This window comes from Monodelphis domestica, chromosome 8 (assembly GCF_027887165.1).
Source record: "Monodelphis domestica isolate mMonDom1 chromosome 8, mMonDom1.pri, whole genome shotgun sequence".
Lineage (NCBI taxonomy): Eukaryota > Metazoa > Chordata > Mammalia > Didelphimorphia > Didelphidae > Monodelphis > Monodelphis domestica.
The window spans coordinates 76510353-76526951 of NC_077234.1; the positions used below are offsets into that span (position 1 = coordinate 76510353).

At 33.5% G+C, this 16599-nt stretch overlaps 1 protein-coding gene across 3 annotated transcripts in view; it reads right to left on the bottom strand.

The window, feature by feature from the left end:
• The window catches only part of SPAG16 (sperm associated antigen 16), a 1430359-nt gene that overhangs the window by 360096 nt on the left and 1053664 nt on the right, over positions 1-16599 (bottom strand). For all 3 annotated transcript variants that reach the window (XM_007501789.3, XM_056807933.1, XM_016425102.2), the window contains one exon: positions 16133-16198. In XM_007501789.3, the coding sequence (XP_007501851.1) occupies positions 16133-16198 (66 nt within the window). The remainder of the gene's footprint in view (positions 1-16132; positions 16199-16599) is intronic.

Genomic DNA, 16599 nt, shown 5'->3' on the forward strand with positions numbered 1-16599 from the left:
CTCAGTTGGGAGCTTTGCCCATAACCTCTGAAAGTAAGTTACAGCCTCGTTACAGTGTAATGATAATAAAACTATTGCTTTTTTGCATATAAAGATATCATTTGGGTCTGACTAATTCATAAACCTTAGGAGATGAATAAAATATAAGATAGTAACCCTTGATGCTGCACTTTAGGAATTATTGTAGATAAATCACTAGATATTTTACTTTAGTATTTTTGGAATGCATACTCCTCTTCCCTTCTATCACTCCCACATCGAAAGGACAGCTCATTATTTTTTTCCTCAACACGTATTCCACATGTTCTGTCTTGCTCTGTAAAACACAGGGGATCTTTCTCCTCTGATAAGTAAGACATTTCTCATGGGATTTGAAGAGAGCAGCATGGTATCAACTTGGAGCAGTTTTTGCATAAATTTGCATAAGAAGTCTAAGCTCATTGAACTTAAAGAGAAAAAAAAAAACCCTACCATCCTTGGAACTCTACTTGAAGCAGGATGCTACAAATGACAATTTTAATAATATGAGTACTTAAAATAACCAATCTGTTTTTCTTTTAAATTATGAATTTAGTTCCTTTATATTTCAAGACCTATTGGTTGTGAGGTGGAGACTCATCAGAAGCATGACTAAAGGTCAGATGATTGGCATGGGAATAAGGAACTGAGGATGCTTAGCTTCTGATGTTACACTTATGTGTTGAACTTTTCAAAATCACTTAAAAACCTCCACCCTTTCCTTCACTGATTAAAGATAATGTCTTGTAACTCACTCATCTTTTGAAGGACCAAATCAGATTTCCAAAATATTTAGAAAACCTAATTTTCTAAAGTTATAGATACATGAAAAGCAGCAATTTTTTGTCTTTTGGAAATTCCCAGAATTAAAATTGATATTCTCTATTGTAAAAAAAAATATTTTTGTGTTCACTGATCATTACAGAAAATGTGTCTTGTGTTGAACCACTACATACATTTTATTTATTGTTGAAGTAACCTAAGATATTATTTGGCCATATTTATTTGAATGTGGTCAATTATAATTGAACATTATCTATTTATATGTTATTTATTGATTTAACATGGTATCACTGTAATAACATCACAGTCATAAATTGTGATGAATTTATTTGATAGTAGCATAATATAAATTCCATTAATTCTGGATATGATCACAAGTCATATTGAGAAGACAATTTATAAACAAGGCTAGGTCATTATAGAATCTAGGTCACCATTGTGCATGTTTCATAAACATGCTTTGGTTGTTGCCATATTAAAGTGGGAAGAGATTTTCAAATTTTTATTTTTATAAATTGTAGGAAAATACTAAATACCATGCTTTCTCTGACTTAAAATGATTATATATGGTAATAATTGTTTTTTTGGAGCAGAATATTGAACTCAATAGAAATAATGAATTTTTAGTTCTACTAAATAGTAGTTCTACTAAATTTTAGTAATTTTAACAAAAATTTTAAGGAATATATCTAATGTTTTTTATGTATAGAAAACAAAACAGAGCTCAAAGATATTTAAAATATCATCTAGTCTAATTCTCTCCTTTTTTACATAGAAGGACACTGAAGTCCACAGAGGTTATGGCCCTACCTAAGTTACACAAATGCTGTCAGAGCTCAGCATGGAATGCATGTCCAGTAATTATAAATCTAGAATTCTGCTATACTAGACTGCTCAGACATTTTCCCATGACATTTTGTATCATTTAGAATTTTTTTTCTGTAGATAATAAATGATTTGGTTAATAGCTTAACAAATATAATCTTTCAGGTATGAATTGTAGTATCTTTTTTAGTCATTATTCATCACATAAAACATAATATAGGAATTTTTATTTGTGCTAGTTTCTTTTAAAAAGTATTATGCTAAAGGCAGATGTTTAAGATATGTACAATGACCAGACATGATTCCAAGGAAGTGATGAACTCACATTACCATAAGAAGACAAATAATTTTTGTCATAGCCAATATGGGTATTTGTTTTGCTTGACTGAGCATATTTGTTTCTTTTTAATTAATTAATTATTTTTACAAAGGTTTTATTTGCTCTCCCACATGCAACAAATCCCCTAATTAAAAAAAAAGCCTTCACAACCAAAATGAATCATTCCACAAAACAAATTCCTATATCGCCCTTATCCAAATATGCACATATCATTGTGGATTTTAAGACCTTCCTCTCAGTGGTGGATGATGGGAGTTTATGTGATTCATCTTCAGTCTTCTGCTTACCTAGTTTATTACTGACTATGCATATGTAAGAGCTTTACTTTCCTTTTTTAATGTATGGGAAAATATATTTTAATGGAAAAATAATTAAAAATGAAAAAGAAAAATCAATACAATGTGATTCATTTAAATAATTAGGAAAGTCCTTATGTAAAAGTTTCCGAACTAAGCATCAATATTATTCAAGGTCATTCTTTTTTTTTTCTTTTGGTATGAAATGGCACCTTGCCATGCTCTTCCCCTTCAATCAGAGAAATGTGATTCTCCAACACTCAGCAAGCAAAAACATATGACTTCATATTTAAAGTTCCATGAGAACAAGATGGCTGACAGTGATGTCATTCAGCTTGTACCCAGATGTGAAAATAAAATTAAAAAGTATTTTAGGGGGGGGCAGCTGGGTAGCTCAGTGGATTGAGAGCCAGTCCCAGAGATGGGAGGTCCTAGGTTCAAATCTGGCCTCAGCCACTTCCTAGCTGTGTGACCCTGGGCAAGTCACTTGACCACCCCCATTGCCTAGCCCTTACCACTCTTCTGCCTTGGAGCCAATGCACAGTATTGACTCCAAGATGAAAGGTAAGGTTTTTTTTTTTAAAGTATTTTGGAATCACTTACTCCTTTTGCAGATGGGTCCTAAATCCATGAAAAAAAAGTAACATTAAAAGAGTTTAAAAGCTTTTTGGTTGACTTTGGAAGATGTAGTTAGATACTGACTAAAATTTGTTTTTTAAAATTTTTTAAATTTTTTTTAACTTCATTTCTTCTGGAAAGTAAAATTTTAGTTTTTTAAGCCAGTTGTTGAAATTTCTTAAAAGATGGAAAAAAATAAAGACTTGGACTGGGCCCCAGGCCCACATTATAAATCTATGATAGGAAATTCTAGCTCATCCTGCCAGGAGGTGTAATTTTTAAAACCTTTTTTTTTTCCTGCTGCAGTGCCTGTTTGGGATGTACAAATTAATTCTTCTCCTCAGAGAAGGAAGGGCAAAGTCTCCAGCACAGCTTGTAGTTCTGAATGTTAAGCAGCCGTCACTTCTTGAAGTAGGGATACATTGGGTCACATTCGCCCAAGAACACACAATTAAGCAAACAAAATTACATTTAAAAAGATAATCAAATTTTCTTGTAATTACACTTATGAGCAAATTGGTGTGACAATTAATTTTTTCTGATTATGTAGTTCAGAGACAATGTATGATGCACTAGACATTTCTCCCTTATATATTATGATCTTTTAATTTCTTATGTTATTTGAACTCTTTTCATTTATAGGGTCACAAACACAACTATGATAATTAAGCCATAATCTAAGGTCTCTGCTTATCTTTAAATGATATCTTTGGGGAATATTTTTGGGAAATATATATGCATATATACACATATTTACATAAAATTATATATGTATATACATATATACACACCAATATAATATGTGTATATCTATAGATATAATATACATATTATACCTACAGATATACACATATTAGCCTATTTTAAAACATCAGTGGCTACCTAGTGCACCTAAATCAATCAACCAACTAGTGTATAATAATCATTGACCAGTTGTCATGTGTATTTCATCTATTTTGGGTGAGTTGTTTTCACAATATTTAGCCTTAGGATCTTTTAAACTCTTAAAAATCATTGAGGACCTCAAAGAACACTTGTTTATAAATCAGTTTTTCCTATCAATATTTAATATATTAAAATTAAAACTGATAATTTAAAATATTTGTAAATGTACTCATTAATAACAATAAACATTATCAAAAATTTCATAAACAATATCATTATTTTCAAAAAGCAAAACATTAGTTAGAACAATGGCAAAATGGCAAATTGGCAAAAACAATATTTTTGTGAATCTCCTTACTGTCTGGCTAATTAGAAGACAACTGGATTCTCCTAACTGCTTCTTCATTCAATTTATTGGAATTCTTTTTTGGTGAAACATATGAAGAAAATCCAGTCTCAATCAGATGATAGATTGGAAAAGAGTATTTTAAAAAGGCAAATAAAACTTAATATTATTATAAAATAGTTTATATTTAATGAACCCCCTAAAAGGGTCTCAGCAACCTGCAGTGGTTACAGACCACCATTGGAGAACAACTGCTCTAGATGATTCTTTGTGAACATAATTAGAGATCTCATTCACCCTTCTTTCAAATGATCACCAAGGTTAACTTAGGTTACCTTGCTTGCTGTGCTCCTCATCTGATCACAACTGAAGGGCTAACTACAATATAAACATATCTTCACATAAGTTTATCTTATTGTCTAAAAGACTATGTGGTTTTTTTTAAAGAGTCTCCCCCCCAAAAAAAGTTTCATGGACATTAATGCCCTGAAAGCTTTGGTGGCCTAAAAGAAGTCAGCAATATTTTAAAAAATCTAATTTAAATACAGATTATGGATTTAAGAAAAAACACTCACAATAAATTAATAGGTCCAGATTTACTTTTATTAATACAGAAATGAGGGGCTTCCTCTGGTATATGTCATCTGTTAAAGATGAGCTGAGAGTAGAACACGCTCACACCTCTAAAGGGGACAATTGCACAATGCCCCAGTATCAAGGTGACTTTGAAATGAGAAACAGAGTGAAGCCTCTCTTGTGGGGGCATTTATAAAGCTGAATCACAATATTTTTTAATGGATAAATTGGCTATTTTTATATCACATGGGTTCAAATTGCTCAATATTTCTGAACTTTTTTTCTATTAAACAGAGCATGTTCCATGAGGTAGAGAAGAGTGGAATAGTGTCTACCTTAGTATGCATCTCATTACACCAAACTAAATCAAAGCCTGAAAATGCCTTTGTCTAAAATGTTTTCAGTTTCCTATATAAGCGGGGCAGCTAGATTGAACAATGGATAGAGTGAGTGTCAGATTCATCTTCTTGAGTTTTTATCTGGTCTGACACTCAACTATCTGTCTGATCTTGGCCAAGTCACTTCACCTTGTTTGCTACAGTTTCTCTTCTGTAAAATGAGCTGGAGAAGGAATGAGAAAATCACCCTAGTATCTTTGCCAAGAAAACCCCAAATGGCATCACTAAGAGGTAGACATAACAAAAACATCTCAACAACAAAATACTATGTAAGAAATGATGCTTTGAAAAAATTATAGAAATGTTGAGAGTAAACAATTTTAAAATTATTTGGAAATAGATGTGGAGCTATCTTGATTTTTAAAAAGCATTTTTGGGGCTGGCAGTATTTATTTTGTCCTGTCATTTTATTCTTATTATAAACAATCTCCAAGTATGCAGCCTTCCTCTACAGATATACATCTGCAACTCCCTTGTAATTTATTGAGTTAGCATTTTCAAAGGGAGAGGTGTTTGAAAAGGTTAAATTATATGCCCAGGGTCACACAACTGTTACAGAATGAATAGATCCCTCATCGCCCTTTATCTATTACACCGTTACCTTTTTTTTTTTTTGTAAATTACACAGTTACATAATTTACTGAGAAAACTGGAGATTGGAAAATGGTGTTACATTTCGTTCATGGAGCCAACCATGTCAGCTTTCTTTGTGGTGGCAAAAAAACTGGAAATTGAGAGGATGACCATCAATTGTGGAATGACTAGACTGATTGTGGTATATAATTGTGATGGGATACTACAGGGCCATAAGAAATGTTGAGGAGGCTAATTAAAAAAACAACAACTTGGAATAAACTAGGAAAATGAACAACAAAATGAATAGAATCAAGAGAACATAATGTGTGTTCAAATCTGGCCTCAGACACTTCCCAGCTCTGTGACCCTGGGCAAGTCATATAACTCCATTGCTTAGCCCTTACCATTCTTCCAATATACAATACTGATTCCAAGATGGAAGGTAAGGGTTTTAAACAGATTGAATACTTGAAGAATAGTTTGTGAATGTCACCTCCTGAGAATGAATTGAGAAATGGAAACATGAAATACATAATCTATATATACATATTTGTTTACCTGATAATGACTTCTATAATGCAGGAAGGGGAAGGAGGGACTGAGATACTTATGAATAAATTTGATAATAAAAAAGAAAACTTCTTGTCTCAAAAGAGAAAAAAGTTTAAAAGAGAACACACTTGACAGTTTGTTGATAACTAAGTGAACTTTTCTTGTATAATTATTTTATTCTTAATAATATTAGTACTAGAGTATTCCTCTTCTCTACTCATCTCTTTTCTCTTTTCCTTTTCTTCTTTTTGTCTTTTTCTCTTTGTCTCCAGTTTCTTTCCTCTCTCTCTCTCTCTCTCTCTCTCTCTCTCTCTCTCTCTCTCTCTCTCTCTCTCTCTCTCTTCTCTCTCTCTCTCTCTCTCTCTCTCTCTCTCTCTCTCTCTCTCTCTCTCTCTCTCTCTCTCTCTTTCTCTCTCTCTCTCTCGCTCTCTCGCCTCCTCCCCACATCTCTCCTTCCCTCCAATATAGCATAGTGGAAAAGCACAACACCTTTAAGAAAAAGACCTGAGTTTCAGCACTGGAATCATCACATTCATAGCCCCAGATCCAATATGGCAACCCCAAAGACATTAGATTCTAACCAACTAATGGGGTTTGCTCTAGATGGTATCTTAAGTTCCTTTCTTCTCCAGATCTATATATATGGCCTATGTTTGATAGAACACTGCATAAAGGAATATTAAGTACCCTGAAAAATATCATGCCCAGGTCATGGAGGAAAATTATGAGAAACAAAAGTGGACTGCAAAAGAAAAATCATAATGCCTGGACAGGAGTTGGACTATGTCTGGCTTTGAACATAATTGTTGTAAACATAATGGCAGTCAGTGACATCTCTGAGCTGGTGTAGTAGTTGATGTTCCCACAAACATGTCAATAGAATGTAAGCATCTTGAGATCAAGGACCATTTTTTCTCTTTGATTTTCCTATGGCATTGGACATATAATAGCCATTTAATAAATGTTTGTTGAATGAAAATTCACCACACAACATGTGTATGACACAACTTATTGTCTGAGAAACATTATGTAGCTTATTTATAGTACCTGTTTCTCAGCTTTCTTATAAAATATGTGAACTATCAGTACCTGTTGTATTTTCTTTTACAATTTTAAAAAAATTGAAGCAGACAGAGGTGACTAGATTAAAACTCTCATCTTTCTTGACTTTAGGACTAGTGCTCTATCCACCATACCACTTAGTTGTCAAGTGGTCTTTGATGTACCATTGCTGGGATGATCAAATAAGAAAATATATTTCAAAACAGTAGAAAAACAATGAATCATTATATAAATGTAATTTTCTCTTTTTACTTTGGAGTAATTTTTCAGGCATATAAAAATCTCTTTATATCTATCATTTTACAGCATGAAGTTCAAAATAATTGGCTTAGTTCAGAAAAAGTAAAATTGCAACATTTCCTACAATTCTAACTAACAGATATTCTCTGCCATTTGAGAAATGCAAAATAAACTTTAAATCTTTGCAAAATAAGTGATACTCCAATATAGCATAAACAAAAGAAATAGCATGCTCCATTTTTTCTATTATTGACTATTCCTATTGGGTTTTTTTTTTCTGGTCATCCTGGGTAATTTTTTTTTTTTTTTGCAGTTTGCATCACACCTAAGAGTTATAACTTATGCATCATCTAGGTTCAGTAATGAATAAGAACTGACATTAAATATCAATATTATTGGCCCAGCTAAATGGTAACTGACATCAAGCTGGATTGCTGAAGAGGTAAACAAAATTGAAATTTCTTTTTGTTGCAAGTACTGCCTGACATCATTTGTCCTTCACAGGATCAATGGATGACTGACCCGAATGCTATTTGCATTTCTTTCTATAAAATGCCTGGAGACTGATACATATTCTTTGAGATTGGACAACAAAAAAAAATCAGAAATTCAAGGTCTTCTAATGAAATGAGGATAGAATAATTTTTCCTTGTAAGTCTATGTAAGTGGAAAGGCATCTATCTTTTAAGAAAAATTAATTTAAATACAGGTATTTATATTCACATACAGACAGAAAGATCAAGGTAAACTACCTTAGATCTAATAAAAAATTTCAAGCTACAAAAGTTGGATATCTTCCTAGTTCACAAATGTACTTTGATGGCAGAAGAGAGATTATACCTACTGAGTTTTCCATCCAATTGCTTTTGCAACATTTAGCTATAGTTATACTTTTAAAATGGAAAATTTACACTTGATACACTTCCAAATAGTGTTACTCAGAATTGTAATACAATACTAGAATTTTCTTTTCTTTGGTGAGCTGCAGTTTTAGGCTTACAATGAACAAGGCTTATTGGAGAAATGATATTAAAAACTTCTCTCTGACTTATAGGAGATATGTTGTTTGCACATTTTAACATCTTGAGATCTGTTGTCTCATTTGCATGAGGAGGTTCTGCTACATGAGAAGGCTTAGATGTACCTCTTGACCTGTAATTCTTTATGTGCTTTTTCTTATAAAAAGGAATGAATATAGCTATGTGATGCAGGAAAAGGACACCTTCCCCATATAGTTCTCAGTTTCCTTATTTGCAAAATTAAGTTATTGGACTACATAATCTAAATAATTCCTTTGAGTTTCACTACTGTGTCACTGCTATGGGCTTCATCCAAGGTTCTATCTTGGGCTCTTTTCTCATCTCTTTTTGTCTCTCTCTCTGTCTTTCTATCTCTCTCTGTTTCTTTGTCTCTCTGTCTCTTTCTATATATCCTATTCATATATCCCATGAGTCTATATATCCTGTCCAATTCCCTCTCCTGTTTTTTGATTCCTGCAATACCAAATATGTGATCAACATGTTAGGATACCTGTCTAAGAGACGTTGTAAAACATGTAAAATTTAACTCATTATTGTTCATCCTAAATCTTCTCCTCTTCTAAACTTCCATATTTCTGTCAAAGACACCACCAGACTTTCAGTTTCATAGGTTCTTAACTGTGACATTATAATGTAGTCCTTACTCTCTCATTTCATCTGAAGACTTAATTGCCAAATGTTACTATTTTTATTTTTATACCATCTCTCACATTTGACCCCTTTTCTCTCCTCACACAGCTACCATCCTCAGACCCTCATTAACTATCCCAAATTAGTGAAACAATCAGTCAATAAACATTTATTAAATATTTATTATGAGCCAGCCAGGTACCGTGCTACATACTACTTTGGGGTTTCAAAGAAAGGGAAAAAGGAAAGAAAGAGAAGCTAATTTAGGAGACATCATGCAACTAATTATATATGAACGAGCTATATACAGGACAAATGGTAGATAATTAACAAAGAAAAGACACTAGAATTGAGAGGGATTGGGAAAAGGCTTTCCATAGAAGTGGGGATTTTAGCTGGGACTTAAAGGAAACCAGGAGAGCCATCTCTACATTGTTATCAAAGTAGTTTTTCTTAAACTTAGATTTTATCATATGATTCCCCTATTCAACTTCGCTGGTTTCATATTGCTTTCTAGGATAAGTACAAATTCTTTCATTTAGTCTTTAAAACCCTGCACATAAATCTCTCCATCACATTCCAGTCTTTTCAATTATACCATTTCAGATTGGCTACTTTGTTGCATAAATTAGCTTCATCCTCAATAAAGAGGTCTATGCCATTGGTGCCCTTTCTGCTTCATTTCCCATTTTGTAGATCTCTTTATAGCAATACATGAAGGACCATTAAAACTATGATTCTGTACTTGCAATATATCCAGATTTCCAGAATATTTACATTCAAGTGGCACCTAGTAACATAGTTGACCTCATGGACTACTATTTGCCCTGTCATTTTCTCCTTCTACTGTAGCTCCCTATGTCACAATTTGCTCAATTCTGGATTTGGGGAGGGAAAAGAGGGCTGCCTAGAGATAGGAGTTCTCTGACACCCATAGTCAGGTGACTGGAACTCACAGGAGGCAAAGGAAGAACTGAAAAAATGATGGCAGAGGTAGCAGGTGGATCTATCGTTCCATTTAGCTGCAATTCCTTTAAGTTCTCTGATTTCATGTATAATATGGACACACACACACACACATATATATTATTCATTTCCAAAGTAAAAACTCATTTGTCCATAGGAAAAAAATTGCTTGTTAAGAATACCAACAATTATTGTTGGTAAGAAAATTTAAAAACGGAGTATTTCTTATCAGCTGTTAGTCCCCTTTGTGCCAATTTTTCTCTGTTGACATAGAAGTGAAGAGGCTTGCAAAGCCTTTTGTTGTTGTTGTTGTTGTTGTTTTAATCGGTTCATCTCCATTATTCAAAAATTATTTAGCTGATGGCCAACCTTCTGAACCTCACCACTGTGACCCACAGAATGCAGACAATGTTTGTCTCTGGGATTTTTCTCAAAGCCTTTCCAGCCCGGCATGGTCTTTCTGAATATGTGCTCTGCTGCTTCAAGGATCCCACATCTTCAAAAACCCTTTAGAAGTAGGTCTTTTATTGCACCTGATATTTGTCTGTATGTTGCTAACTCAAAGAGAGAATACTAGTGGTTATGTGGTCATAAAACATTGGAGGCAACTATGTGAGTCAACTGATTGAGAGCCAGGTCTGGAGATGGGGTCCTGGGTTCAAATGTAATCTCACTTCCTAGCTGCATGACCCTGGCCAAATCACATAGCCCACATTGCCTAGCTCTTGCTGCTCTTCTCCGTTGGAACCAATAAGCAATGTTGATTCTAAGATATAAGGTAGGGGTTAAAAATTAAATATACAATATTAGAAGAAATTCCCCAAAGAAAAGCAATAACAATGAAGTCATATAATCTAATGCTCTAAAGCAAATAATTACTTATGCACATAAATCAAATTATAAAAATTCAATGACATATTTGGGGCCAAGCAAATCTGCCTTGTGATTTAAGAATGTGCTAGGTAAATGGTGCAATATTTTATATTCTATTCACACAATTCAACTTGTGGCATTTTCTAAAATGGTGTTTTTGGTAAATATCTAAATGAAATTTTCACTAGTAATATAACTGTTATACATATCCCTGAAAGCATCAAATGATTAGCAAAGCTAATATTAAATAATTAAAATCTATGTGTCTCACATCTGCACTGAATAATGCATTTGCACACTGTCTGCTATTTTGTATTCACATGGATTGTGTTAAACTGCAGTGTTCCCTAGAGGCACCTGATTGAACCTGGCAAGGCACAGACTCCCAGCACCTTCAGAAGTTGCTCATCTCCACTGGTAAGAAAGTTATTCAAGCAGAAGGGAGCTCAGCTGTTCAAATCTACTCAGTTAATCGAAAGGATGTCTTCTTAGCATCAGTGGTTTTAATACACTATCATTATCTTGGTAGTTACTTGATATTGTCAATGAGAGTCTAGGGTATGGCTTCACTGGAAGATGAACGAATCAGGTGATCAAACATCTGATATTTGCACCTTACACTCATCTGCTACTCTTTGTCACATGTACAATTAATATGTCATCCATAATTGTACTCTTCTCCTTAATTAAATCAAATCTGCTTTGTTTCCATCTTTATTAATTTACTCCTTTAGAATGATAAATTAAGTTTCTCTGCCAGCTGTGATATTTCTAACCCAAATAACATGCCCATTTTAAGAAATCTCTCTTCTTTCTTTCTTCAGCTTTCTTCTAATTATACTCAGGCAGGTAAAAGAGAAAGCCACATAACACATTCTTAGAGTAAACATGCATCCCGTAGTCTTATTGTGGCACATAATGTCGAAATCACTACTTACCATCCCAGGAACAACAATTTTTTTCTCACTATGTGGAACTAAGCTATAACAAAATACTCTTCTTCTAATCATCCAACAGGAATCAGTTAAATGAAATATTCCTTTCTAAGAAAAATCTGTTAATACACCCTTATCATCCCTGACACCATCAGTAATACTCATAGAATTTCAACAATTGTCATCAAAATTTCTTTTGAGTAAATGTTTTTTTCTCCTTTATAATCAAGGATGAATTAACTGTGTAGCAGTAACAACATTTCGACTATATTGCTATTTTGAAGCTGGGCATAACTAATCTAGCAGCTTGGAGACTTGAGACTTTTGAGCTAATTGGAGAAGAAGAATATAAAACTAAGGTTTTTTTTGTTTTTTTTTTTACTTTACAAGAAAATAAGAGTTTAGTTTATATATTCCCTTGACCCAGAAAAAGGCTTAATTTTATCACTCTAATCTGCTTTCTGTGAAAATTGAGAATAGCTTCTAATTGTACCTAGTATTATGGGGGTGGGGATTCTCTGACCTTGTAGCAATCGCAACAAATTCCTACATACTCACAAACCCACTGGAGTAGCTCTTATGTGATAGAGCTGGTGCAGGTGCTTTAAGGTACCAAAGGCTGATCAATCGTAATTCATGGCAACTACCTGTAGCCTTGCCTATCCCAAATCCATTAGTCAGGAAACTTGCTGCAATGTCCATTAGTTCTCATCCTTTTCAGGAGGACCAATAAAGACTAGTAGGTCAGAGGAGAGAATGTAACCTGAAGTGGGATAACTAAATACAATGCATTTTGTTTCAGGTTAGAGAGCCATTTCTGACTTAGAGCTGGAAAAACACTAGCCATGAAAAGCTGCTCATCTGAATCCAAGGAATTGAATTTCATGTAGTAGGAAAATTGAGGGGGACATAGGAGTGGTACATCCTGTGAAGACTTGATCAATTCCACATTTTTTCAACTGAATAAAGGATCCTTCAAAAATATAATGGTGGGTGGGGTCAGTGAGGTGACCTATTTGTGTTATCCTTTGCAGAAAAGAGGCAAACTTCCTGTTTTGGATGATGGAACATTCCTCATATTTTTGTTCCTATTAACACCATGTGGTAACAGTTTTTGCACAACAAAATTCACATTTTCTTCATTGCAAAAATACTTTATCAAAATGCCATATTTCTCTAATATATTTTATCATTTATATATACAAATATGTCATGATTATGTTTCAATGTACATACACACATTCATAGGAATCTTTATATGTATACATGTATATGCATTTAAATATACACATATGTTTGGATGTATATATTAATAGGCATATATAAATACCTATACATATACCCACACATAAATATATATCCATATAACTATATATATATACAAATATATGTGTATAAATATATTTGCATAAAGATTTCATTTTAGGAATGTGTCCTATATTTGCTTCAATATGGTGAACTAGAAATTATGTGTTTTGAGACCTAAAAGGATCTTGAGAAGCAATTTAGCCTATCTTCTTTCTATAGTGAAGATTCATACCACCCAGGTTAGTCAAGTCTACTTTAAAGACATCAAAACCAGTGTTAGTATCAGAAGTATAATGATAAGCAACCTTCATTTTTCAGGGAATCCTCATGTAATAGGTTATATTTATATCACTTTAGAGTCACAGAACACTTTAAACATAATATTATCATTTCTGACTCTTGCAAACATTTTTGTTAGGTATGTAGAAAAAAGGTGTTATATTCATTTTTTTAGATGAGGCTATCAAAAGATTATCAAAATAAGAGATCAAAAGGAGATTAAATGGCTTCTTACTAACAAATGACAAAGAATGAAACTGATCTTCAATATTGAGTCAATCAATAAATCAATATTTATTAAAGCACCTAGTAAATATTAGGAGCTATGATAATTCCTAGGTATATAAAAAAGGTTTCTGCCTTCAAAGAGTTTGCAGTCTAATGAGGGAGACAGAATACAAACAAATACCTACATTTTGATAAGGATGAAATAATTAACAGAGCAAAGGCACTAGAAGTAAGAAGATTTAGAGAAGGCTTTATATAGAAAGTAGGATATCAGTTGCAAAGAGATCAGTAGTTAGAGTAGCCGAGGGAAAGCATTACAGACATGGGAAAAGCCAGAGAAAATTCTAGCTGGGAGATGGATTGTCTTATTCATGGAGCAGCTAGGAGGCCAATGTCACTGAATCTAAGAATACAGTGGGGAAAAATATGTAAGAAGACCAGAAAGGCAGGAGGGTAATAGATTATTAAGGAATATCAATTCATATAAAGAAAAATCAATATTGAATATCAAACAGAGCATCTTGTATTTGATCACTGAGGAAATAGTGAGGCACTGGAGTTTGAGTGGATCAGGTAGGTAAGAAGACTAGACTTGTACTTTGGAAAGTGACATTGATGGTTGGAGGATGGATTAAAAGGGGGAGAGACTTGAGGAAGGCAGACCCAGGACCTACACTAGAGTATCCAATGAGAGAAGTGGGGCATATAGAAGAGATTTGACAATGGTGGTCAGTAAGTGTGGCAACAAATTTTTCACGTTTTATTTTTTATTTTAAAAATATTTTCCATGGTTACATGATTCATTTTCTCTCCCTCCCCTCTTCCCTTGATCCTCCCAGAGCTAACAAGCAATTCCAATGGATTATACAAATGTTATCACTTGATACCTATTTTCATACTATTCATTTTTGCAATAGAGCAATCTTTTGAAACCAAAACTTCAAATCATATACCCATATAAACAAGTGATGATACTTTTCTTCTGCATTTCTGCTCTTACGCAGTTCATTCTCTTGATATGGATAGTATTATTTCTCATAAGTCCCTTGGATTGTCCTGGATCATTGCATTGCTATTACTAGCGAAGTTGTGGCAGTATTTTGGATAAAGGAGGGTGAAAATTAGTGATGCATCCAGGATGACATCTAGGTTACAAACTTGAGAGTGGGGAGATGGTGATGCCTTCTACAATAATAGGGAAGGTAGGAAGCAGAAGGGTTTTGGAGATAGCTAATGAGTTCCAAATGAGACATATTGAGTTAATGATGTCTACTAGACATCCAGTTTAGACATCCATATATCTGAAAGGCAGTTGGAGATGTAAGATTGGAGATTAGCAGAGAGTTTGGGATAGGATATATAAATTGATAGTCATCAGCATAGAGATAGTATTAAATAAAAAGGAGTTGATGAGATCCCTAAGTGAAATACCATAAAGGGCTTCCATCCAAATCTAGGATTCTTCCTTCATGCCTCATCTATCCATGCATATGACTGCAATAGTGTAGGAAGATCTAATAAGGTGAATAGATCACCAACTGTTCTTTAACATTTAGTCAAAACATTACTCAGGGCACTAACCAGTTAAATGACTTGTCCAGCTCACAGAATTAGTTGATGTCAAAGGTGGCACTTGAATCTCAATCTTTCTGACTCATACATCAGTTCTTTAATCGCTCTGGCACACTGAATCTAATACCAGGTGTATTTAACTTATATAATTATGCCATAGTTTAAGGCCATACCCATTGGTTCTTTCATCACTATATGTGAATAAAGTTAATTACTAGATCCTATAGAAGACAATTTTAAGTAGTGGAGAGTCATTATTAAGTTGTCCTTCACATTTCTCAGTTTTTGCCTTGCTCCTTTTCAACCCTTTAACTTTTGTGTGTGACCATACCTTGAACTTTGTCTCTTTCCACATCTTACTCTTTTAGAGTCTCTAGTTGGTTGTAATTTTTAATAAATTATTAAACACTATCATATATAATGAAGGACTACCACGCCATTGCTTTATGATTTTTTTTCTCAAATTAAATGACTGTCTGTATTTGTACTGACTGTAGTTTGACTGACTGTAATTGTGGTCAAATTGTCATCAAACTTCTGGTCATTCACAGCATTCACTATTTCACACAGAGCTTTTGCCTTTTTAGTTATATATAATAAACCATTCTGTACTTTCTTTATATATAATTTATTCTTCTCATGTCCCCTCCCCCAGCCCACATCTACAGTACAATTATATCATGTAAACAAACATCTATGAGATCAAGTAATTGGCTTAGAACTTGATTTGTTAAAAATCACTTAAAATTCATCAAAAAATTAATACAATTGTAGCAATGAACTCACCCTTGCTGTGAAAGTGGCATCATTTATGGAATGCATGTGACCATAGAGGGATTGAGCACAACAACCCTAAGAGAATAACAACAACAAATGGCATAACATTAAATCACCTGTGTCAAAGACATTGTATGCAATAGATTCAAATATAGCAAATAAAATAATACTAGAGATGCATGATTTCTAATGAGAAAGAGAAATCAAAGAGAAGACCAACTATAATCCTAATTTTTTTACCACCAATTATCACATTATTGATCAAATATAAAGCCATATACTAGTGATATCATTGCCAATGTGAAACAGATTCTATTCTCTGTTTCATTATTTTGATGCTATTGTCCTCCCTTGTGCAGGTATAAGACGATACTGTAGAGATGCATCATAATTTAACCAGCAGTCATTGGAACAGTTAAGGTGACCTTAAACATTCCAAAATGAGTCAGAAATTTGACCATGGATGGAAATTAGGG